Here is a 26,003-nt window from a genome sequence, read left to right on the forward strand (position 1 = left end):
CTTTCAAAAAGATTTTATTTATGTCTGTGTGTACACATCCATGTACACACACATGTAAGTGTGAGACACTCTGAGTTCCTTTGGAGCTGGGGTCCCAGGTATTCATGAACCCACCCTGCTGGCGTATGAACTCTGGGCCTCATGATGGAGCAGCCAATGCTCTTGACGCGAGCCTTCTCTCTAGCCCCTAAAACAGTTGCCTGTTTAAGGAAGGTTGTATCCCAAAAGCCATATCAACTTCCTCTACTTACTCCCCTCTGTGAAACCCCTTCTTGCCATGTTTTGGGCTGATCTACGTCTAGGCTCTCAGTTACAGGAGAGGACTTTTCTTGCATCTGCTATATGCGACCCCCCTCTGCGTAGAATACAGTTCCCTTGGCTCAGCCTGCTGATCACTCCGATCTGACTGTGTGACATCTTCTCCTTCCCTGAATTAGTGGCTAATGGGATGACGCAGTGGACAGTAGCCTGCCTCTGTCTGTAGTTTCAACAGTTACCTACAGTCATCCTTGGTCACAAACATGAAATGGAAGATTCCAAGAATAAATAATTCGTAAGTCTTGAGTCTTGTACCATTCTGAATAACGGGATAAAAATCTCGCTTCGTCCCACTCTTTCCTGCCCTGGACATGAATGGTCTCTTTGTCCAGCATGTGCATACTGCACGCTGCACTGCTGCACTCCATTAGCTGCTGCATTTGTCAGCTCTGCCCTGGCATATCAAAACACTGCTGCTGATAATCCTCAGTTGTTTCATGATGGCCCCCAAGGGCAAGAACGGCCACTGGTAACTGTGTTACAGTGTATTGCCAGAATTCACTTCTTAAGAGGAGGTAACACTGCTCATCTTTTGCTGTGCCTAATGGGACAGGACAGGGGTTTCTTCTGCTTATAATTCCAGGCTGCAGTTGGCCAGGGAGGGCAGATAAAGGTAGGAACTCCAGCAGTTAGATAGTATCCAGCCTTAAGCAGAGAGACTAAACACAGGTATCCCAGTCTGCTTGCTGATTGCTTCTGCGTGGGCAACTTTCTTCACTCTTACACAGGCCCATGAAGGGGCATCCAGACTCTGGGTCTTCCCACCTCAATAAACCATCAGGACAACCCCCCACAGACTGCCTCCCATCTGAGTTAGGTATTGCTCAATGGAGACTCCCTCCTCAAGGAAGTCTAATCTGTGGCAAGGTGACATTTAAAACCCTTTATGGTTCAGGATTCTACTGAGGGGTGGGGTATGTGGTCTTGGAAGGTACCCTCCCACCCTGTGAGAAAGAGGGGCACTGCTGTGTATTAACACAAAGCTAACACACACAGTTTGAATTGTATAATTTTCCTGTTTCATTTTAATTGTTTTCGTTTTGCAGCTTTTTCCCAGCTGGCCACTAAGAATTTGGAAGCCTAAGAACTGCTTCTCACCTCTTGAATTTTCTATCATCTTGAATTGTATTTTTTTCTTTTGTCAATTTTAAAGTTGGTATAGAGAATAATAGATTTCATCATGACATTTTCTGACACCTGGATTTCGCTCAGATTTACCTTACTCTTTTTGTCATCCCATATATAAAATTATATATATGTATATATATTCCCATATATATCCCCATATATATATATATAGGATGACAAAAATGTATACATATATAATTTTAAGTTTACTAAATATTAAATGTTTTTAATTTTATACTTAGTATACTGTAGTCACATCATTTACAGCTGATATCTCACTCCAATTCCAAGTCCCTCCCATCCCTTCTCAAATTAATGAATGACCTCTCCTTCTATGATTAATATATATATATGTGTGTGTGTGTGTGTGTGTGTGTGTGTGTGTGCATATATATTACATTTAGGGCTGTTTGTGCTTAGGGCTGACTACTTGGATTCGATCCCTCTCTGGGAGTTAGCATCAGTGGAGAAAATGGATTCTCCCTTCCTCGGTGGCCACTGATACCTGTAGCACTTCATCTGGGGATGGGGCCTTGTGATACTTCCCCCATTCATGTTTCCATGACAACTGGTATGTTCACTGTGCGGGTCTTATATGCATGTATTCTTAATCTAAATCATACTTGAGTCTGGCTTTGAATCACACTTTTGCTTCAGAAAATATCAATCCCTAAATGCAAAGTAATAAAAATAAAATGACACCCCCCACCCCCGCAAATCACCATTTTTTCTTAGCAAAATTAAAATAAAATCTAGTGCTAAACACTTTCCCTCTGCATTAGGACTGAAGTAACCCGAGGACACCAGGGATTTCAACTGGTATTTTAAGCCATGCCCCTCCTCCCCAAATAACAAAGCCTGTTGGAGCATGTCTGTGCTCATAGATCCTGTGACCCCCTCTCATCATTTACTGAAGAAGTCTGGTGTAAAGACCAAAGACGATGTTAAGATGTGTCATTTCCCCACTTCTGGCTTGGTCTGGAAGGAAAGATGTGTTTGCATTTCCTCTCTGCTTCCATTATTAGTATTGGTTTTGTTTTTGTTTTTGTTTTTTTAAAGCATTTCCTTTTGAATACAGTAGGATTCGCAGAGTTTCCGGTCTGGGGAAAGTCGGGGAGGCTATGCTACAAGGTTAAGTAACAGGTGCTGCCTGGAACCACCTGGGCTGCGCCTAGCGAATACATTGTGGGTGAACTCGTCCCCGCACCCTGACACCACAGCTCACCAGCTGGTCACCTGCAGCAGGTGACCTCCTGGATTCCTAGAGAAAGATGAGGTCTCACCGCACCAGGCTTGGGAAGGGCAAACACCCCAAAGTGACTGGTTTGGTTTTCACTGCTGTCCCTCAGTCCATGTTTTATTTTAAATGACTCTGCTACCAAGTCGTTGAAATGCAGACTGAGAAGTGTGGCCGGGACCTGTGTACTATAATGCTGGAGAGATGGCGCTGGGCCTGGATGCACTTGCTTCTTGCAGAGGACTGGACTTAGTTCCCAGCACTTACAACACTGGGCGGCTCAGAACTGCTAGTAAGCTCTCTGCTCTGGGAAAATCTGATGACCTTTCCGGCCTCTGAAGCACACTGCACACACACACACACACACACACACACAGAGAGAGAGAGAGAGAGAGAGAGAGAGAGAGAGTGTTACCAGAATAATACTAGACAGTACCTGTCCAAAAAGGAAAAAATAAGCTAGGTAAACTTAAAGGAAATTGGCTGAAGAGATTTATGAAATCCACATAGAATAGCTTTCAAAAAACATTAAAAATATTATTTATTTATTTATTTATTTATTTATTTATTTATTTATAGGGGTGCACATATGATACACACATAGAGATCACAGGACAACGCAAGTCCGTTCTCTCCTGCCACCTTGTGAGTTGGGGGCGGGGCTCAAACCCAGATTGCCACACTTGACAGCAGGAAACTTGGCAGTTAAGCCTTCCTGCCCTGAGCTGCTTGTTTGGTTGGGTGTGGTTCTTCCCGCAGTGACTTCTAATCAGAGCACCTGTTGTGGGGCCATTTACATGGAAGTCTGCTTCTCTAAGCGGCAGGTGTAAGAGGCCACCTCACCTGCCGGTTTTTAGGCCACTGCTGCTGATCAGAAAGTGGAGGGGCCAGTGCGAGCAAACACGGGCAGGACCGAGGAAGATTCTGAACCCAAGTCTTGTAGGCTGGCTGGTTTTACTTATTTACATTTTTCTTCATGAATGCATATGACTTAATTATTTCTCTATTAGAAGGAGAGCATGGCTAGATTGGCTTTTGCAATGTTGAGAAAAAATCTCTCTGGTTCCTTGTCTCTCCTGGATTAGTGGGAGGCAAGATAAGCCTTGGCAGGGCAGATGATGATTTTCAGCCTGAGATGGCTGAGCATCTTCTGTTTGAATCAAACACCAATCCTGTTAAAGTCACAGCTCTGCTGTGAAGGAACGCAGAAACGGAACTACCAGAAGTCCAGTCCTAGGAGTCAAAGGCCAGGCATCCCCTGCCCCAGGATGTGCTGCCTTTGTTTGTGAATGGGAACGGTTGTATGTCTGGTCATTGATGGTGGCAGTTCTGTGGCTGGGATCCTTAAGTGACCAGGTAGCCAGAGAAGGTGGAATCTCTTGGTGGGGAGGGAAAAGTCTATTGACAATTTACTGTGCTTCCGGTGGACATCCGGGTTAGTCTACGTGTGTTCCACCTGTCGGGTGTAGTGCTTGTGAGTCTCGAACGTGTGGTAACCATCAGAGACCAGTCTTGAAGTTAAAGGCTTCAGGTGACTTCTGTACCTTTCCTCTGGGGAGAACTCCCTTCCCTTCCCTTTTGGTGATGTCCCCCACCCCCAACCCCCTTGGCCCTCTAACAACAGCACAAGCAGAGGCTTCCACTGTGGGAGCAAACCACAGAATCTGCCTGTGGGGGCTGGCGTGGGATTTGTGACTCACTGTAACTCAATCCTGTAAACACACCCAACCCCTGCTCAGCCACTTCCTAGCAGAGACCTCGGGCCTACAGGCTCTGTTGATTGTCACTTCCCTCAGAGAGTCGTTCCTGGGCTGTGAGGTGGCTAGGGGAGTAGGAGAATCTCTTGGGACCTTAGCTGTGACTGGCCTGTGAGGAGGGGTCAATGTTCCCCTCCCCTCCCCCCACCATCACCAGCAGGCTTTGTTGTCTTCCTACTTCCTGGTTTACTTATTTCTAAACTCAGCCTTTGCGGTAGCATGTGACTGTGATCTTGGTCTTCCTGTGTGGGCCTGAGGCATACTCTTGCCCTGAAGGAGAGAGAGAGGTCTGGTCTCTGGACCCAGGGTACTCAGCCTGTGAGCTGAGGGCCTTCTGTGCATGGTCCTGCTGGGGCACATGGTAAATGAATTTATCTTTAACATCGAAGCTCTTTGAGTCCAGAGTTGGGATTGGGGGTTCTTTATTACCTGCCCTTATTTTGCTCCTGAGGACCTAGGAAGCCATGTGTCAGAGGAGCAATGTCTAGCCCTGGCATGAAAATAGTTATCATAAAAATAGCCTAAATTAAAAAAAAAAGAATATGGCCATTACCATTTTATTTCCTTTTTTTTTTCTTTTTTTTGAGATCAGGTGTCATGTACTCCAGGCTGGCTTAGCATTTGCCAGGTAGCCCATGATGACCTCGACTGTCTAAACTGTGGCTCCAGTGCCTGAGAGCTGAGATTTTACATGGGGTTTGCCTGTCATCTCGCACACGGCTTTATGCAGTGATGGGGGCTGAACCCAGGTCTCCATGCACCCTAGGTGTGCTGGCGATTTCTTTTTCAACTTGACACAAGCTGCAAGAGTTGGTTGTTTGTTAGGAGAGACCCTCAAGTAAGGAACTGCTTCTACCAGGCTGGCCTTGGGCAGGTCTGTGGGGCACTGTCTTGATTAACGGTTGCTGAGGGAGGGCCCAGCTCATGACGGGTGGTGCCACTCCTGGGCAGATGGTCCTGGATGGTTCAACGGAAAAGCAGACTGAGCAAGCCGTGGAAAGTGATCCAGGAGGCATCGCTCTCCCCATGGCCTCTGAGCCGGTTCCTGCCTCCAGGTTCCTGCCCAGAACTGGACTGGAAGGGATGAACTGAAATAAACCAGTTCCTTCCCTAGTTGATTCCAGCTGTGGTGTGTATCACAGAGACAGAAAGCAAACTAGGAGACTAGACAAGTGTTCTACCACCTGAACTATACATCCACCTCCACCAACCTTACATCTTGATTATAATGGCGGCTGTCTGGTTGCTGCTGCTCTGAGCCTGTCAGCCCTGTGAGGAGGGCATCCTGGCACTGCTGCCAGCTCTACACTGTTGCTCTTATTCAGGTCTGACGAGCTTAACTCAGAGTTGGGGGCTCTAATGATTATTTGTGACATTATTAAAGTTCACTTAAAAACAAAAGTTTGATTTTTCTCAGATATTCCCATATTTGCATATATCATAGGACAAGATCTCTGGCAGATGAGTCCTGGTTATAACTACAAAAAACCCAGGTACCTTAAGCCCACGGTTTAAAAGTATTTCATATAATATTTTAAATCGTCATGTTAATGGAAGTGAACTTTCCTGGTGTGGCATCACATTAGGTGCTCAGCCAGTCTCACAGTCTAGAGTGTTTGAGATTTGAGATTTCCAGATCAGAGCTGCTCAACCTGTCCCTCTCCCCTGCCACCCACTGCCACCAGGTATAAAAGCCACCGCCATGTCCTTCAACAGGTTTATATCTCCTGTTTAGTTGTTTGATCTGCACTTGAAAGAGTTGAGGTGGATAAGTGACATGAAATGAAACCAATTTGAGCACATTTGAGAGATTGTAGAAAATTGTGCGGAAATGCCAAGTGTAATCTTTCTGTCTTGCTTTCCAGGGACATTAATGGCTAGGGCTAAATTTTGCCTCCCATATATGAATACATTTGAGGAGAAGGGAGGGGGAGAGAGAGACAGAGACAGAGACAGAAAGACAGAGAGATAGAGAGACAGAGACAGAGAGAGACAGAGAAACAGAGACAAAGAGACAGAGAGACAGAGACAGAGAGAGGCAGAGAGACAGAGAGACAGAGAAACAGAGAGACAGAGAGACAGAGACAGAGAGAGGCAGAGAAGCAGAGAGACAGAGGGAGAGGCAGAGAGACAGAGAGAGGCAGAGAGACAGAGAGAGGCAGACACACACACACACACAGAGAGAGAGAGAGAGAGAGAGAGAGAGAGAGAGAGATATCCTTGGAAGAACAGCCAAATTCTAAGATAGAATATAATTATATACAGCTTACCAGGTTCTGAAAAAGCGTGTAATATAACAGATAGATGTTCATCTCCTTTTTCTTCTTAAAAGAGCCCCACCCTGCCACTGAAGGGAATAGAAGCAAAGCAAGTGTGGTTGAGAATAGCCTTACCTTGTAGTTAGTCCACAGACCTGGAAAGGCCCTGTTAATTTAATGCACACCGCCCTGTGGTGTATTTTAGGACAGAGCAGGAATAACCCAACTTTAGAAAAAAAATAGGAGGTTCCTAAGGGCTTCAATTTGAGCCAGTTCATTAAAGACAAGTCAAACATGGGGCGGGATGTGTGGCAAGTGTGTATGCTTTGGGGGGTGCGTGTCGTGATTAGGTCTTCCCCTATCTGTTCTGCAGTGGGAAATCCCAGGTGTCCTGAGCAGATGGCTGCACTGAGAGAGAACGCTCGGATTCCCACAGGGTGTAATGGGCCAAACCCGCAGCAGGCACACAAAACCTTCTGACAATGCGACACGCTGTCCCTGCAAAGTTCACACGCAAGAACCGTGCAGTCAAGTTACCCAAAACATCATTAAAGTAACCTCCTAATGCTTAAATAAGTGTATGGTTTTGTGTTGGCCAGCATTCATAGCCACGCAGGCCACACGAGTTGGGTTGGACATACCCCACTACAGTAGGATTACGATCCCAACATGACAGCTATCCTTAGTAAATGATCTACCCACACTTTGGCTAGATGACTGAGTTAGTGAACAGTTACTCAAGTCTTCTTTATAAGTCAGAGTCTCTCAACCAGTCCTGGGGAACTCTGAACTCACGGTCCCCCCTTTTCTGCTTTCAAATGCTGGAATTTTAGAAGTACACCTTCATGCCCAGCTGCAGGTGATTTTTTGTTTGTTTGATTGACTGAGACAGTGTCTCTCTGTGTAGCCCTGGCTGTCCTAGAACTCACTCTGTAGAGCAGGCTGGCCTCACACTCAGAGATCCGCCTGCCTCTGCCTCCACAGTGCTGGGATAGTCTCGAGCCTCCATGCCCAACACTGCAAGTCACAGCTTTAAATCCTTTCTGGAAAAAGAGGCAAGGGACAGACGAAATATTATTTAAAAATCATTGTGGGGCATTGTGGGGCGGTGTACACATTAAGTCCCAGCACTCAGGAGGCAGAGATAGTGGATCTCTGAGTTTGAGGCCAGCCTGCTCTACAGAGTGAGTTCTGGCCAGTCGCTACACAGTGAGGCCCTGTCTAAGAGGAAAGAAAGTGACAAACGACAAGTTCAGTCCTGTCTCCAGCTGGACGTGTTAGAGGCGACTGAGAAGCTGGGGTGAAGGAAGTGTCCTAAAACCGGTGACGGTTCTGGCTGCAAATCCACCATTAATCATGAGCACACTTAAAACAAATCGAATTTCACACATGTGAATTGCCACTCCTTGATTTAAAAACAAACAAAACGAATCCCGATACTCTGTGAGCCCAGAGATTCTAAGTTCTAAGTTAAAACTATGACCTTTTTTTTTTCCCCCCGGAGCTGGGGACCGAACCCAGGGCCTTGCGCTTCCTAGGTAAGGGCTCTACCACTGAGCTAAATCCCCAGCCCCTAAAACTATGACCTTTACTGTACTTGTAAGGAATGCAATTAAAGCAGGAGTAGGGGGTGGGGGTGGGGCAGAAATGTGGGTAGGGGTGAGGGGAGGGGCCAGGGTTGGAGTTAAGAAGTAGTTCTTGCTAAGGTCAGTTTTTCTGAGGTGCTTGGGTCTGCAGCCTGGCTTTGAGGGGACGCTGCTGAAGGTCTTCAAGTATTCCATCAGCATGGGCTGGTTGCTCAGCTTAGAGTAAGACAAAAGGCAGGCAGATGACAAACCAGATACGACAAGGAGGAGACTCCAGTTAAACACTAAAGGATGGGTGATAGTCCTGGGCAGAAATGATGGCATTTGGGGCCATGGTGTGGCCACAAGACAAAGGGTGCCACAAGGTCATGTGCTCTTAGGTGAGCTTGGCAGAGTTTGGTGCCAAAGCTTTGTGGGTGGGAGGGAAGAAGAAGTCAGGGAAGGGGTTGATCTGAAGAGGGCTAGGAGGGGGCTGGGCATGTGATGTCCTGTGGACATGTTGGCTTAGCGATGCCCATGTGACACCCAGATGAAAATAACCAATCAGCAGGTGCCCATGATCCTGGCACTCTGGGGAGAGTCCTGGGTACAGGACATTTGTGCAAAATCATGGCTAAATCCAGGACGATCCAACAGGCGATGAGGCCCTTGCATGTCTGAAAAGGGGGGTGGGGTGGGGAGCTGAGGATGGGACTCTGAATCAGCAGTTAAGGAAAGGAAGAAGAGCAGAAAGAAAAAGGGGGAAATGGAGATTAACATGAGGGAGACAGTAGGTTAGGAGACCAGGAGAGAAGACGACAGGAAAAGTAGCCTTCAGGAAACAGGACTGGGAAGGTATCATTGAATTTGGCTCCTGACCTCAGCCGTGGTGAGGGAGGAGGAAGAGGAGATTAAACACACAGACTGAGGAGGAAGTGGACACAGAAATGAGGCTGGCTGCAGAGTCTGAGACAGACAGGAAGCAGCCAGGGATGCTGTTGAGGGTAGGGAAAAGCTTTGTTCATAGATTCTAAAGGTGGAAACTTCCGCATGTTTTCTGGGCCTATAGCTTGGGCTGAGGGCTCAGTTGGTAGAGGGTTTGTTATGCAGGCGAGCAGGCCTCGGATCCGGCTCCCAGCCAGATGAGGAGGAGGTGGTCCATATGTAGAATATGGATGAAGACACACACAAGTAAATGAAGTGTAGGGGGAGAGCGGTCAGAATACAGACAACAGAGTCCCATGAACAGCAGAGGCTGGACAACCAACCGAGGAACTGCGGCCACACTCTCAGCTGGTCATAAGCAGGACAAGGGTCACTCTAGGCTCTGAGACAGGAGGCAGGGAAGGTTGTGAAGGGAGCGTTGAAGGGAAGGAAGTTGAGAGTGCGCCTCCCACCCCCCGCCCCGAGTGCTGGCTCAGGATTCTGGAAGTGTAGAGTCAGAGAGGTAAAGACTGGGAAGCTTTAAATCAAGAGGATAGCCAGAAGAGCTGATGGACGGACAGAAGACGCTCATCTCCATCCATCACCTGCTCGGCTCCTGGCTTACCGGCTGGACCAGTTTTTCCCACCTCTATATAGGCCTATGAACTTGGGCCAGTGCACCATAACCCCTTTCTTAGATGTCAATCATACTTTTCTTTCAAAAGCTTCTGCCTTTCCTCTTGTCCCTCCTAGCCCTTTCCCCTCACAGAAGCCACAGTGATTAAAAAATATCTGAACCAGATCATGTCTCCTCTCTCCAAAACTGTCCCGTGCTCTTACTGTGAGGAGATTCACGTTGGTGGCAGGCATGTCCGGCTTCTCCCCGTGAGAGCTAGCCTGATCCGGTTCTACTGAGCTCTTCCCCACCTCCTGTTAGACACAGCAGGTCCTCCAAGCAGACCCTGCCTCGGGGCCTTTACATTAGCTCTCTCATCACTTACACCCACAGATGCCGCTCTTCCTCAGGAGCACAGCCCCTTTCCTTTATTATGCCATGGCTGTTGTTTTTCATATATTTATCAGCAACTGACTTAGTCGGTTTTTGGTGACTGCAACAAATCTCTGAGGTAAGTCAGCTTAAAGATGGCCATTTTGGCTCGCAGCCTTGGACCTTGGATCATGACGAATGCTATGATGAAATGTCCTGTTGCTCCAAGCCTGAGGTGCTACAGGACATCATGGCAACAGCATCCATTCACCTCATAGTGGCCAAGAAGTTAAAGGGAGGAAGGGGCTGGATTCCCATAGCTCCCTTCTGCAGCTGTATACCTCCAAAGGCCTAACACTTTCATAGTCTCTGCCCCTTAAAAGTTCCCCAGTCTCCCCACAGTGGCAGGTGGGGAACCAAGCCTCTAATACGTGGGCTCATGAGGGGACATTCTAGAGCCACCACAGAGCAGTAACTAAAGTAACTTCACACTGTGTGCATGTTTTCTATCTCCCAAAGGTAGAAGAAGAATGCCACTCAGCACATAGTAGGCACTTAATGGATTCAATACTGGTTGAATGACCAAAAAAAGGAAAAACACAGCTAGCATGCTGACCACCTAAGTGAGCCTAGAAAATAAAACCATGGCGGATCCAGGACACATGGTTCTGTGATTTTCTTCTCCAGGGACCATTGATAACAAGACGATTTCCTTACGTACTCGTTGTAGAAACAGTATTAACCAAGTGTTTCCACCCACCAGCCGGGGGCAGAGGCATCTTTGTGAAAACTGGGTGATTCCCTGAGTAACCTGTCCGTGTGTGGACAATCTTACTCAATTTCTGGAATTTTCCTCCCCCTGTAGTCCTCTTGGGTGTGGATTGGCAACTGGGGAACAAACTGTTGGCCTTTTCCAGCCCCAGTACAGAGAGTAGTGCTGTTCAGGTGAAGTCAGGCTACCGAGACGGGTCTGGTTTCCTTGGTGACCCACAAGGCTCAGTTGTAACTGAAATTGCTATGAGGAGAAAAACCTGATAGTTGGGACGTGTTTTCCTTGGGGAGGAACAGCTTTCTGAGCTCTAGGGGAGGCTGAGGATATGTCTCCCTGATTGGCCAGGGCTGTTTCTCTCAGAGGAGGTTGGAGGGTTGGGGGGGAGTGAGAGATGAGTGACTTCTCCTAAATACTCCAAGAGTCCCACAACCCAGTCAGGCAAGTCTGTCTTATGCCAGCCCCAGGTAATTACATCATAACCCCTCGGGCTCCCAAAGTCTTGTTTTTGCATGCAAACACTGTAGCCACGGAGACCAGAAGTTTGCTTGGTATAGTGTGTGCTAACCACCTTTCTTCTGGCACCCATGACAACAGAAAGGGCATGCTATTTTGTAAATGGTAGGGCAACTCAGTTAACCCTTTAAGGTCTCTTTGTTTCCCAGTCAGTCAACTAAGAACCCTACTATCACTTGTTGTCCAGGGTGGTGGGTCAAACACTGTATTAAATATTTGTGTGGATGCATGAACATGTGTATGGTATATGTGTGTGTGTGCATGTGCGTGTTTGTGTGTGTGCGAGCACACTCGTGCATAAGCACACACATCCAGGCACACGTGTGTGGGACAGTGGAAGATATTGGGTGTATTGCTATCTTCTTTATTGTACTTCGTTGAAGCAGGGTTTTCCACTTAATCTGGGGCTAGACTGGTGGCCAGCAGACCCTGGTGAGCCTCCGTCTCTGGCCTGCAGAGCCCTGTGGTACAGGCATATGGCCATGCTTACCTCTCCTATGGTCGTAGGAGCTTATGTTATGCAGCAAATGTTCTTGTCCACTGGGCCGCCGCCCCAGCCCCTGCACTAAATATTTTCTCAAGTTCTTGTGTTTACTCAGCAATACTTCACAGACTGAGCCATCTCTTAGCCCCTACATTTAAGGTATTTTCCCCCACGATGGTCCCTAACATTGTAGCATGGAGGATGGGGTGGGGTAAAACAGGAAATCGGGACCACCACTGGGATAAAATGATTACTTCCCTTTTGTGGCAGAATTATGAAGTTGGTATTGCTGTTGGAAGCGTTTTAGCGGCGAGAAAGACGAAGTCCACCAGTGAGTGGTGGGTTGGGGGGTGGTGGTGTTTGCACCCAAGCCGCCTTCCACGAGAAGGGGAATGGCAACCCTGCTCCTGCCATTACCTGATATTCTGAGTCCACCTTATGCTGCATGTCCCGTAGATACTGAACGTCGCTGACGAACTTCTGCCTGTCCCTTGCTTCATGCAACATGGTTCTTAGTTCCTGATCTACGCACGAGAGAGAAATAAGCATACTGAGACAGGTGCTTTTGGGAGTCACCATATTTGGATGTATTTGGATATAATTGTGCATGTTCTTTTATTAATCTATTCCCCCATTGTTTGAAAGGGCACAGACTTTATTTTTTTTACTAGTGCCAAAGTCCTTATATCCTCTCTGTTCCAGGCATAAAGAATGCAGTGACGTCCATTGGCACCCATCCTATCCTGGTTATCCACAGGGAGTTAGGTTGACAGACACCTGGTTGGGAAGCAGCTCTCTGCATGGCAGAGAAGAAAACAGAGTCTAGACAGATCTGCGGTGACCAAACGTATAAGCCTTGGGTTCTTAATTCATGTATACTATTGTGTCAACCCAACCCAGACACTGCCAGCTGCTGGGTACAGCAGCGAGTCAGGCAGACATGGCCCCACCTTTGTGTTGCCTACAGTCTGGGATGCAAAACCAACGCTAGACAATTGAACCCTAACTGCCAGTACAGAGCCGAGTGTGGGGTCTTTGAAAGAATGGTATTGTAGGCCAGCAGAGTCTGTCTGGAGGGGTCAGGCCATGATGCTGGGTTTGATAATCATGAGTCAGGCAAGGGGTCAACATTGTCACTGGTTTTGATAAATTGTGAGTCAGGCGAGAGTGGGGAGAGGACAGCAGGTGGTTCAGGGCATGAAGGAGCAAGTGAGAAATGGAGAGAGGGCAGGGTGGCTGGGACAGATGGTGGGAGAGCAGCAGGATGATGAGGGGCTGGCAGGGACCAGCTCATACGGAGCCTGGTAGGTTACAATGAGAAGACATGTGGAGCTACGGATAGGCTCTAACTTGGGGAATAAATGCTTGCATGCTGTTTGTGTGCATGCAGGTGTGTGTGTTCAATGTGCATGTGTACGTGTGTGTGTGTGTGTGTAGGCCAGTGTCTGACATCGGGCATTTTTCTTCTTAGTCACTCTTCTTTTCTTTTTTTTTGAGAGATGGTATCTTTCTGAGCCTAGCTACTGATTTTGCAAGAAGAGCTGACCAGAAACTCTCAGGGATCCTTCTGTCTCTTCTTGCTCAGCTTTTTAAATGGGTGGTGAGGGAGGATCGTGAACTCAAGTCCTATGTTTACTGACTGAGCCATCTCCCAGCTATTTACACTTGTGTAAAAGGCTCCTAAAGTTGTAGTGTGGAGGATGAAGTGGAGATAAAACATGGAGTTGTGACTACCACTGGGATACAAGATGAGATGGTAACAAGGCTTGGGCAGCAAATGTGTGAGAAGGAGAAAAAAAAGGACATTGGGAAAAGGGTGGGGGTGGGGGTCTGAGCTCCCACAGACCAGCCTGTGGGAGTGCCAGGGGCTCTTCTGAGTAGCCACAAATTTCACCTTCATAACGTGGTGTAAGGCAGACACACTGTAGTTTCTGATACAGAAGAATAACCTACCCACATCTTCAAGAATGGTTAACCAAGAAGGAGGGTGTCCTGACCATCAGGAGACACAGCTAAGATAAGACGAAGCTTTGATCAGTTACCTCTGAGGTAATGCTTTGTCTACCTGCAATCAGGAAGGGCAGCTTTATGAGCAAACAATGTAGAGTGTCAAGTGTCTATGGCACGCACTGCAAACAGATGTCAAGCCAGCAGTTAGACGCAGGCTCTGAGCTGACTGGACAGGTAAAGATCTGGCCAGTGCTGGCACATTGGTAATGACTGAAGTAGAAGCAGAGTGGGTACTGGACAGAGAAAGAAAATGGACTGGGGACAAAACCATTAACACATAAAATGTAAGGAAAAGATGGGCAAATACAAGCTCTGTCAAGGACCCCAGGGGCAGGAGGAAAACCCAGTGGGTGTTGGGTCATTGATGCTGAAGAGGCATTCCCAGAAGGAGGCTGTTAATACCCCTAGCAAGGGCAATTACTGGACCACAAGGCTGAAGTTACATTGTACTAGCTGTATGAACAGGTGGCGAGGATGTGTCTTGATTTCAAGGTTGGTGTGGTCTAATTTGTGACCATAATACAACATGGCTCACAGTCTAAAACAGCATGGTTCCTAATGAGACCACCAGACCTCATCAACAGGATGGCGGAAGCCCGCCTCCAATTCCTGTTTATCGTCCACTGGAGCTCCTTCATGGAATGTTACACATTTTTAATGACTAACTACGGCACGCTCTCAGCTCCTCAGGAATGGCAGGGGAGACAGTCACTGACCAAACCCTCAGGTGTGTGTGCTCTGTGGCTTTCTTCCCTCCTCCGTTTTATTCGGTGTGAGTAGATATCGACAGCTTGTGCCTGACTCATGGTGACCCATGAGCATCTCATCTGGGAGTTGTGAAATCTTTCAAGGTTTATCATTTACTCCTGAGCAGCATGGAGGGTTTCCGGGTCCCCAGGGGGATGAATTTTACTTAAGATACACAGTGGGTCTTTGCGAGTTAGGGTCTGGAACTATAATAGATAGTTCTATAGTTTGTAAAACTTCTAAATAGGGTCATGTGACTCCCCTCTTAAAACTAGCTAATATTCTCCCCGTGATAAGGACCAAGTTGACACACCAACCTTTGTCCTGTAAGAACCAACCTGAGCCGACTCTATGGAACCCTTCCACCACCCCACACACCACACTTTGCTATGTTCTCTTAAGTGCTCAGAGCAGTTTGGACTTGCTTTCCTTTGGCTCAGGATGGTTGGGGTGAGCCGTTCCCCATCTTGCACTTTAAAAGGCCTGCGGCTCTGCCCTCATCTGTTATTTCTAACATTTATCAGCAACTGTGTTGGTCAGACTTCCGTGACTGTAACAGGGATTCTGAGGTAAGTAAAGGCACACTAAAGATTTTGTGTGTGTGTGTGTGTGTGTGTGTGTGTGTGTGTGTGTGTGTGTGTTTTGCCGGGGGTGGATTTCGGCAGACATTCATGGATTATACTTTCAAAGATCACACTTAGCTTTTCAAATAAATTTGTACCTGCATAGAATGAAGTCTGTTCCCCCTTTTTTCAGAAAAAAACGATGTGGTTAAAAACAGAAAGATGGACCCCCTGCTGCTCCTGTGGAAGAGAAGCCTGTCTGAGTATCAATCGGGCAGAGAACACCAGGATTCATAAGGAAACTACATTCATGGCCGCCAAGGGCACAGCCCATGGTCCAGTTAGATGGGGTACAAAGTTAACACAGCTAAACCGGTTAATCTATCGTGGCCTCGGGGTGGTATAATTTAAGGGAGGTTCTTAGTCAGGAGGCATGGAATAACCTGGCCTGACCAGTCAGGAAACAGTATCACTGAAAGGACTTCCTAAGTTTTCCTGACTTCACAATCATCTTCAAAACAAAGAACTTTAACACTGCCCAGGAGACTCTCCCCCACCCATCACAAACTCTGTCACACTGCATTTCCCTGTAAAAATAAACAGTTGAAACACCACAGTGCCACAAGTATTTTCTTATTTAACTATTGTCAAGACCCTATGAGGTTAAACAGTTTCCTTGGAATTAGAGACAGACACCAAGGGGACAGTAGATTGTCTCAGGTTAGGAAAAGTCTCCAGATGAACTTGAATTTTAGGCTGTACTACAAGTTTGAAAAACTGACCAGAATAAACAAGAAATAGAAATAACTATATAGGAATAAATCCAGAGGAAAATGATGCTTAATTCCCAGACTATCTTTTTGTGGGCCTACTCAACCAGATGGCCATTTGAAGCCAAGGATTTTTTTTTTTCAGATATAGGCAGGCGCTAGAGTGCTGTGTGTGGGGGCAGGAAATAAAACATGGGCAAGGCGTGATTCTGAAATCATAACCCGTGCTCTCTTCTGTTCTCACCTTTGAACTGCTTCTTGTTCTGAAAATCACGCATGATCATGCGTACCTCTGTTGTAAGCCTCTGGTGACAAAGCACTGGACCAAGCTTTTGTTTTTAGAAATCCGTGTGAAACGCCATGCTAAGGAGAGGGTAAGGGCCAGGGATGAGGAGGTTCGTGAGGCAGGGAGAGGGAGTGGCTCCGCCAGGCCCCAAAATTCCACATGTCTGTGAAATTTCAATGAGGAATATTCTAAGAACTCTGTGACATTTGAATTCCTCTCTGGCATAACTGTCTAGGGAATTCAGACAGAGACACCCTGACTTAGAACAGGAGCAACAGGAGACGTTTCTTTCCAGTCTCTAAACGCACCACACGTCTGTACATATAAATGCACATGCACATTCCTGTGTACAAAAAGTCTCCTTTTCTGTGACTGTATTTGTCATCATCATCAACAACAACAACAACAAAAACGCTGACCGGAAAGAAGTGCTTTTAAAATAAGCTGTCTTATCATTTTCTCTCTGTGTTCTCTCTGTGAAATATTATTAAAACTATACTGTCTTTGAGTTTGGCAAATAAACACAAGGTAAATTTAACCTCGTTATGCTGAAGCTTCGTCTGAAGCAAGTTGTAAATAGCTCTGTTACTACCTGACAATCAGGTTTATAAATTCCTCCATTTCCACGATTGGGTGCTTGGGAGAGGATTTCAGAAGACTTTAATCCAAACTTTTCCACAACGAATTAATTTGTAATGACAAGAATTACAGGTTTTTGTTTTGTTTTCTTTTTTTTTTTTTTTCAATTTTAGTTTGGAAAAAAAATCTTAGTTTTTTTTTTTTTTAAACTTGGGTTGAATATAAGTTTGGTGACTTAGGCCCGTTCTATATTTCAGAGGCTGAGGGCTTGAGGCAGTGGGGCGGGGGCGGGGGGGACTGTTCCAATTTAACGTAGGAAATAAAGGTTGGGGTGGAGGGGTGTTTGATAGACCTAGCTAACACATACGGACTATTAAGCCCAGAGCAGAGACTGTGTAATTGGAAAAATGAAAAGAACATCACAAGTTTGACAAGCGATTGGGTTCTACCATTAATAATACCATCGTTTTCACACTTAAAAGCTGTTTCTTGGACTTGTTAGACCAATGTAGCTGTGCGGGGTGGGTGGCTGGGGGAACTACCAGTGTGCAAAACCGTCTAGACTCCAGTTAAATCTGTTCCTTTTAGGTAGAAACGAACTGGAGCTGGGGTCAGCCTGAAGAAGAGAGGGGCGCTAAGAGGTCTGATTTCCCTTCAGAATCTTAAGTTTAAAAGGTAAAGTTGATCCTCAGTTCTGGGAAGGCTAGAGCGGGGGCCGGTTACCTTGGGGATCAGCACTTTCGCCCCTCACTAGGGGCTAAAGGGACTGCGTGGCGGAGCGGGTGGGTAGGCCCACAGCAGAAGAGCCGCCCATCAATCGTGCGTGGGGCCGGTCCTGGGCTCCTCTTCCTCCCCTACGCCTCACGTCTTCCTCCCTCTAGCGGCCCCTCTTCCTTCTCCTCCCTGGAGGCAGCTGTCCGCCGCGGCCTCCGGCCTTTTTCGGGGTGGAGACGGTGGGGGCGGCTGCCTGGCGTCCTCCCGTTTCCTTGGCAACCGGGCCTCCCTCCTCGCGCGGAGCTTGTGCCGCTAGTCGCGAGGGAACGTGGATCGTGGGGGTGGGGCGGGGCTGCGGCCCCGGGGGTCCTGAGTCCACACGTGGGCGGCCCTGCCGGTTGCCGTGGGAACGAGAAGGGATGCAGTTGGGAAAAGAAAAGCAGTGATGGCGGCTGGCTTGGAAGAGATGCTCTAGGAATAGGCACTCTGATTTTGTCTGTGTTCACGCCCAGACTCCGTGTTGCTTCATATAAGATGGAGATTAGGAAATGGGAGAGGGAAAAAATTATATAAAACAGTAAAGGGAGTACGTGGAAAGAAGAAAAGATCCTGCACGTCTTGAGATGGTTGTTGCACAGGGATCTTCAAGCAAAATGTGCTGATCCGATCTCAGAGAAGAAATAAACCATTAAGGGAGGCACCGGATCAGCTTCAAAACGGACACCAAAGCTGGCCTCTTAGTTAGCAGTGGTCATTACTGGCTTCTCCAGGAAAGAGGAGCTTGGAGGGTTAGACCAGTGCCCACCAGGTCCTTGGTTCACATCACTGTTCTTAGGCTGTTTATTTCTCATTGAGACAATAATAGGCAACCACGAGTCTTCTATTTCTTTTGGAAACGCAGTACCTTGCTGGCTGATGTCACCTAGGGGCGTTTCAGTCTGGGTGAAGAGCAAAGAAGATAGACAATAGAAATTGTTGGAACTTTCACCAGTGTCCCAGAGTCTCCATATGTCTGGGTTCCAGGAGACTTCTATGCAGCCCCTGTAAGCCCACAATCAGGTGGTGGCTTTGTGTTGGCAGTATGACACCATTTCTAGTCTTATCACCACCACCCCTGTCGGCCGTACCCCAGGCCCACCTCTCCCCGTGTCACATAAGCAGCATAGGTCCCATGTCTTAATCACCAACAAGACACTCTCAGACGCCACACGGCCTAAGAAGTGAGCCCCCAACTCTGGACTGTGACTGTCCCTATTTGTTCCCAGAGACTCGCTTTCTTGGTGTTGTCCTTGAGTCATCCCCGGCCAGTTGGGGCTCTAGTACGTGCCGCACCCTCCTCCTTACCTTCACGCCAACTTCTAAGACGTATCTTGAGCAACACAGAGTCTAGACAAAATATGCCTTGGGGAAGTCTTTGTTTTGGGCTCTTTCTCACCTGACCTTGATTGCTCTTCCTTTCTAGACCATTTCTATTATTAGTATTTTAAAAGATTTTTATTACGTCTTGCTTTTATTGGATGTGTGAGAGGGCAGGCATGCCCCAGTGCATGGAAGGGGAGGTCAATTTGCTGCAGTCTGTTCTCTCCTATCGTGTGGGTCCCAGTGACCAAACCCAGGTCATCAGGCTCGGTGGCAGGTACTTTTACCTGCTGAGCCATCTTGAAACACCACGCCCTATTCCTGTTCTCAGCCGGCTAACAAAGTTTCCCTGTTAAACCGTTAACTGCTAAGGACACAGCACGAACCTCTCTCTGTGGTCTTTGCCTTTCAAAGGGGTACGGTTAAGGACCCCAAGTTTGAGATACTTTCTGGGTTTGTAGCTCAGTGCCTGAATGGCAGGAGGCTCTGGATTTGATCGTTAGTACCACATAGGAAGTGAAGGTCTAGGGAAACCTCCTCACCCTGTCAGAGTTACTTGTGTGCATGTGTGAGCGAGTGTGTGTGTGTGTGTGTGTGTGTGTGTGTGTGTGTATGTGTGTGTGTGTGTGTAGTGGGGGTGTTGTGAGGATTGCAATTCTAGTAGTAAACTGATAGGATGTTTGTTCTTAGAGACAAAGGACCTACCTCAAAAAATGATAACAGTAACAGCAATTAGTGGTAATTATTATTACTGATTAACAGAGGAGGGCATTGAGGCGTAAGGGAGATAGTTGGACAGAGATGACACAGCCGAGGACTCCTGACAAGGAATGGACCCAGAGCTGAGAAGGAAGATTCCCACTCCCAACAGCTTGGTGTTGTTAACCACTAGTAAGAAAAAGAAAAAAAAAACATACTGGCACATGTTAGATGTGGATACTTAATTTTCTATTTTAAGAGCTACAAAAAAGTACTTTTCACCCCCAAAAGGCTGTTGTGGGGTCTAAATGAGAGAAGACAAAACATTAGTTGATAGTTTCGTCTTCTAAGGTGTATTTTACTACTACAGTGCAAGCTGAGAGCTTGGAGAAGTTACTTGTCTCAGCTCAAAACTTTCCTACACCTCAAGTACTTTCGTTGTTGTTGTTATTTTGTGCTTTAGGGGGAGGGGCGGGTCATGACTGCTTACCCAGGCAGACCTCAGATTCCCTGTCATCCTACCTTTGTCTCCCCAACGCTGAGGTTATGGGCGCCAACACACCTGGTCCCTTCTGTATTCTCTCGAGGTTTTTAAAGGTTAAGTTCCACGAAAAGAAAGTACTGTGCCCTTGAGAGAAAGTGACAGTGGCGAAGATCGGGTCAGAAAGAAGCTACAGAGCAATTCAGATGCCAGCTTTCCAGGAGTAAACTCAGCCTTGACGTGTAAATTACAGAGCAGGTCAGTGCCAGTACTGAAAAGCGAGTGAGGCCAAAGAGAAACGTGGAAGCCCGAGAGAAGAAACAATCTCCGTGGAAGGAAGCGTCCTAATCTCTGTTTGCACAGTGCCCCCTGGTAGATGAGAAGAGGCTTAAGTAGGCATGGGTTCGAATCACTGAGATGACTTGCATTTGCAAATAAGCCACAGGACATTCTTTACTTGAATCTAAGAGTTCTGCAAAGGGCAACCAGGTGAAGTCTGGGAAGTTTGAAAAACAACAACAACAACAACAACAACAACAAGTATTTAATCCAGAGCAAATATGAACTGTCAGGAGGGGTGTGGCTCTTCTAAGACTGAGATGTTCATGGGGACTTGGCACAGGTACTCAATGGTGTTGAAATAGTCAACCCTAACACACACACACACACACACACACACACACACACACACAGACACACACACACACATAGAGGAAGAGAGACAAAGACAGAGAGAGACACTAACAGGAACAGAGAGGAGGGGAGGGAAGGAGTGAGGGAGGGAGACTGTTAGCTAATTAGGTCTTCGGCAGAGTACAACCAGAAGCTTCTACAGGCCACAGAGCTTCGTGCCAAGTGGCCTCCCTCGAAACAGCTTAGACCGGGTCACTTTGCCTTGAGTCTTCCATGACTAATAAGTTCCTGTTCTCATCAGCTGAGGTCATTGTGTCAGTGTGGCCTTCACCCATGCCTGGCACGAACCATGCCTGTTTGTGCATTCTACCCTGGGTGTGGTGGTGCATCTTGTAATCCCAGAATTCTGGAGGTGGAAGCAGGAAGATCGTAAGACTCATGGCCAGCCTGGGCTACATGAGACCCTGTCTCAAAGAACAAACCAACAGGGGCCTGGAGAATTGGCTCAGTGGTTAAGAGCACGTGCTGCTCTTCCAGAAGACCCCAGTTCAGTTCCTGATACTCATGTTGGGTAGCTCACAACTGCCTCTAACTCAGGCTCCAGGGACCTGACACCATCTTCTGCCTATGAGGGCACCCACAAACATGTGACATGCATACACACAGATAGAGGTAAATAAAATTTAATTGCAAGCACAAAAGTACGCAAGGAAAGAAAGCCCTTTGGGAGCTTTCCTGAGAAGGGCACTGTGGGCATGTTAAGCCTTTAGAATTCCTTGGGAATTCATCTGATCAATTTTTAAAAATTTAAAACACTTTTTATTGTTTTGTGGGTGTCGGAGAGCATGTGCCATGGTTCATGTATGGAGACTGGAGGAATTGGTTCTCTTCCTGCATCGTGTGGGTCCCAGGGATCAGACTTCAGTTGTCGGGTGTGGTGGCTTAGCCAGTTAACCCATCTTACCAGTCCCTGAATAATTTTTAAAACAAGCTAATGACTAAGTATGCTGTGGGCTGTGGTGCTATTCTGCATTCACCCTACCGTCATGTTTCATTAGACAGGGATGCCATTGTGGCAATCTGTTAATGTCATCCATTAAATGTAGACATTAACGTCATTATAATGAGTGGGGGGGGCTGGGTAGCGAGATGGCTCAGTTGTTGAGTTGTGTTTTGCACAAGCACACAAACATGAGGGCCTGACTTAGGATCCTAGTATTCATGTCCAAAGCTAGGTGTTGTCACATGATCAGCAGTGTAGCATGATTGGAGCATGGGAGGATGTGGGTAGGGTGTGGAGACAGGTGGATCCCAAAGCTCACTGGCTAGCTGGTCTAGCCAAGCTTTGAACTCTAGGTTCAGTGAGATAGCCTGTCTTGAAAGATAAGGTGGTAGTGTGATAAAGGAAGATACTTAACATCTGCCTATGGCCTTGACATTGTGAGCATACGCACAAATGTGTACCAGCACACACACACACACACACACACACACACACACACACACACACACGACACATACATTCACATAAATGTGAAAATAGAATGCTTAGTAGGTCACTAAAGAATCAGAATTTGCTTCTTGGTTTTTGTAGGTTCAAGAACTGTGTGTGTGTGTGTGTGTGTGTGTGTGTGTGTGTGTTTGTGTGTATGTGTGTGTTTCTGCATGAGACAAGAATGAAATCCAGTTCAACATGATTTAGTAGCCAGTGTTGGTTCAGACCTCTAGAGTCCAACACTGGGCAATTTATCTTAGACATATTTAAGTAAAGCATCATTTTTGGTAACGTTGATCTCAATCCCAGGCGCACAACAAAGCTTTAGGTGTGATGTCATCAAAACTCTTTTGCAAAGTACACGTCACCTCTTCCATAAAGATTGGTTCTGTTGGTTTAAGGGACTAGGGGAAGATTCAGGTGTGGGCTCAGTCATATAGATATGGTAGAGGTCACCAAGCTAAAAAGTAGATATGACATCTTCCCTAAAGATGGGCTCTAATGATTGAGAAACAGTGCTTAAAGTTAAGGAGAAAGCGTCCGAGATATGCATAATAGTCTGGGGGACTTGGGTGTGGCCTGGCCCTACACATAGCACCACCCACAGCCTTCTGGGTGGGAAACAGGCAGTCATCCTTTCTACTGAAGAGGCAAGCCTGCCTGTTTAACATTTCTGGTTTCTCTAGTGCTCATCTGGGCCTGAGACCCTCGAGTCCTCTACACATTTGTGTGAGAACACGCACGCATGTGCAGTCATGTGCATATGTCAGAGAATAACCTCAGGTGACACTCCTGGGAGTCACCAGTTTTCTCCCATCTCACCATTGCTAGGATGACCACAGCATGGACCACTGTGTTCTGCTTTTTGTATGGGTTCTGGAGATCTGAACTCAGATCCTCACAAGCGTGAATCTAACTCGTACTTTATCGATAGAGCTGTCTCCCCAGCCCCAGGGATCCATTTTTGTTAACTCAGAATCAATCATTTAGGAACTGATTCTCGGTAATCTTACTATCCATTTTCTTTCCCAGAGAATAAATCTGGCAGACTGACCCTTGTTAGACATGCAAGGTGCTTGCTCCTTGTGGAAAGGCATCCCCCAGAGGCTGAATTAAAGATCAGAAGGCTGGATGCATATTGAATTAGATTTAAGGGAATTGTGTGTTTGTTCTTAAGGGATTTATCCAGTTGCAGCAGGAGGAGACCTTGAGGAATAACCTTCCTCCTACCCAGGGACATCTCCATCTGATAACTGATCCGGTTGGTTCCCATCAAAGCCTTTGGATGTTTACATCATGATTCAGTTAGGTCCCCTCTCGCTCAGATTCACGGGGCTATTTCTCTTCCGTTTATTCTCTCGGCGGCATAATATAGCTTCAAGAAAATGTAGGTTAGGGGCTGGGGATTTAGCTCAGTGGTAGAGCGCTTGCCTAGCAAGCACAAGGCCCTGGGTTCGGTCCCCAGCTCTGAAAAAAAGAAAAAAAAAAAAAAGAAAAGAAAATGTAGGTTAAATCCCCAGCAGTGGCATTTGCTGTTTGAGAGCAAACAGCTTTTCATCACTTTTCCAAACCTGAAGAACCCCAGAATTAGGAGCAGAGTAATCAGGGCCTCCTCTCCTGTGAGAATGAATGGGATTCTGAAGGCCGAGTTCCTGGTGTTCTGCCCAACGCTCGGCACCTACAGCTGTTATGACATTACAAATGTACACTGACACCCAAAGGCAATCATCCACAGCATCAAAGAACACCTTCAAAGGCTTCTTATGTCTCCAAAACATTGCCATTATCCTTGTGGCTGATTTTTACGCTGCATTTCAGAGACCCCCTTTATTAAGACCTCTTCTCTAAGCGGGAGGGTGGGTCTTATTTGAGGCTTGCAGTCATCCATGAACGATATGAAACTTAGTAATGCCGGCCGGGTTTTCAAAAGATCAGATGTTCCCAATGCAATTCTTCTGTGCAATAAAGTAGACTCTGTTAGAGACTGGCACACGCCCTACAACTAATTTCTTAATAAAGCGTGCCCTTTAGGAGAGCTCTTAGAGTTTCCCTCTGTTGGAGTCGTACTGGTCTGTTGTACTGACTCACAAAGAGGGAACAGATTCATTAGAGTGCTGAAATGCTTCTCAGAAGTTCCATGAAACCTTTATTGCTTTATCTATTTTGGAAGATTTGGAGTATTCAGAACCTTTAATTATGGCAATGAATGCCTCTGATGTAAGATTGGATTTGATTACAAGAACTCTGAACAAATATATTGCTTTTAAAAAGAAAGTGTCTGATAAATGATTACCAAAGGGAAGAATTTGACTTCTGTCCAGAAGGAATATCTGATTTGTTTAGACTTCAGATAAGCTCAGGCCATACATGTTTAGCCAAGAGTGCAAGCTGTGGGCTGATCGTCAAGCCCTGCCTGCGTAAGGCTCAGCCTTCAGAAGCTACAACGGCGTCAAAAATATCCCACGTGGGGATAACAGTGGAGCGCAGCACCTCAGTTCTTGCCTAGTGTGTGCAAGGTCTTGGGTTTTTATCTCCAAAACTGTGGGAAGAAAAAAAGAAAAGAAAAGAAAAACACATGAGCATTAAATAGGTTTCTGGGCAAATTAAGCGCTCAGGCCAAAGCAAACAAACAGAAGAGACGCTTATCAAGAAGCCAGGGAGCACAAGCGCCAAGCACATCCTGGGCTTCGTGGCCGGCACTACGGCATTGTATTCAGGCAAAGGGGCAGAGCCAGTGAGGAAAGCCAGAGCTGTAAACAAACCCCAGACAGGTCAGGGAGCAGAGGTAGCCTTCTGTCTAAGCAGCACCAGTCTTGAGATGCTCACTTCAAGGAGCTTTGACTCTGTGGCATGCCCTTCATTCCTCTCAGGGATGATGTGGGGAGCACACAGATGGATATCCGTCCCTGAGGCAAAACATCTCTGACACTTGCCCTTTTGCCTTTGTATTACCATCGTTATTGTGTGATGTATGTGCATGTCTGTATGTGATACATGTGTGTGACTGTTACGTGTCATGGCTCGTGAATGGAGGTCAAAGGACAACTCTGTGTATTGGTCTTCATTTTCCACCTTGTTTGAAGCAGGCTCCCTTGTTTGAGTCTAGTGCTCCAGGCTAACTGGCCCAAGAGTCTCCAAGCATTCCTGCATCCCTGTCTCCTATGTCCCCATGGAAGCATTGGGATTCCAGCCGAGTAGTACGGTGGTCTGGCTTTACATAGTGTCTGGTGGTTCCAACTGAGGCCCTCATGTTTGCCCAGCAAGTGATTCTACCCACTGAGCCCTGCCCCCTACTTCCAGCCCAGAAACCTTTCCTGGCAGTTCTCTTGCTGTTTCTGTAATGTTACAAATGACAGCAGATGAGCCGGTCACTCTCTTTCCTCCTTATTGCATTGCCTTTGCCCGACATGAACACATTGGCTCCCTTCCCCTTCATCTGGGCTAAGGGTGTTTGCGGACAGCACATGTGTGGGAACTAGACTTGGGAGAGCCAGGAGTGGGAGGGGCTAGAAGACAGTGTGTGGTTATTGGAGCTTGCCGCCCTCCGTCAAAGCTGTGGATACCAAATGTGTTTGTTTGATCGGCAAATAATTATTGAATGGCTATAAGTGTCAAAGACAATTTATGTCCAGACAAATCAATAAACACCGACAGGTGGTAAGTAGTATTTGCCAATAGGGAATAGTGACAGGGAAATATTGGGAGTCACGGTGGAGAGAGTGG

The 26,003-nt window shown here is 46.9% G+C and overlaps 1 protein-coding gene and 1 long non-coding RNA gene across 10 annotated transcripts in view; one reads left to right on the forward strand and one right to left on the reverse strand.

Moving 5' to 3' along the window:
* The window catches only part of Marchf10 (membrane associated ring-CH-type finger 10), a 143,054-nt gene that overhangs the window by 72,354 nt on the left and 44,697 nt on the right, over positions 1-26,003 (reverse strand). For 2 of the 9 annotated variants that reach the window (XM_039086143.2, XM_063269195.1), the window contains 4 exons: positions 17,623-18,551; positions 16,279-16,397; positions 15,423-15,504; positions 12,362-12,468 (listed from right to left, as the gene is read on the reverse strand). In XM_039086143.2, coding sequence (XP_038942071.1) covers positions 12,362-12,451 — 90 coding nt within the window. In that variant the 5' untranslated portion in view covers positions 12,452-12,468; positions 15,423-15,504; positions 16,279-16,397; positions 17,623-18,551. Of the gene's footprint in view, positions 1-12,361; positions 12,469-13,897; positions 14,007-15,422; positions 15,505-16,278; positions 16,435-17,622; positions 18,552-26,003 lie in introns of those variants that run through there. The other 7 variants (XM_063269194.1, XM_063269193.1, NM_001013973.1 and 4 more) reach the window with 6 other exon arrangements.
* LOC108352144 (uncharacterized) overlaps positions 14,085-26,003 on the forward strand; it is a 42,649-nt gene continuing 30,730 nt past the window's right edge. The window contains exons 1-2 of the long non-coding RNA XR_005490476.2: positions 14,085-16,848; positions 17,488-17,574. This is a non-coding gene — a long non-coding RNA (uncharacterized LOC108352144). The remainder of the gene's footprint in view (positions 16,849-17,487; positions 17,575-26,003) is intronic.

The sequence above is a fragment of the Rattus norvegicus genome, chromosome 10 (assembly GCF_036323735.1).
Source record: "Rattus norvegicus strain BN/NHsdMcwi chromosome 10, GRCr8, whole genome shotgun sequence".
NCBI classification, from domain to species: domain Eukaryota; kingdom Metazoa; phylum Chordata; class Mammalia; order Rodentia; family Muridae; genus Rattus; species Rattus norvegicus.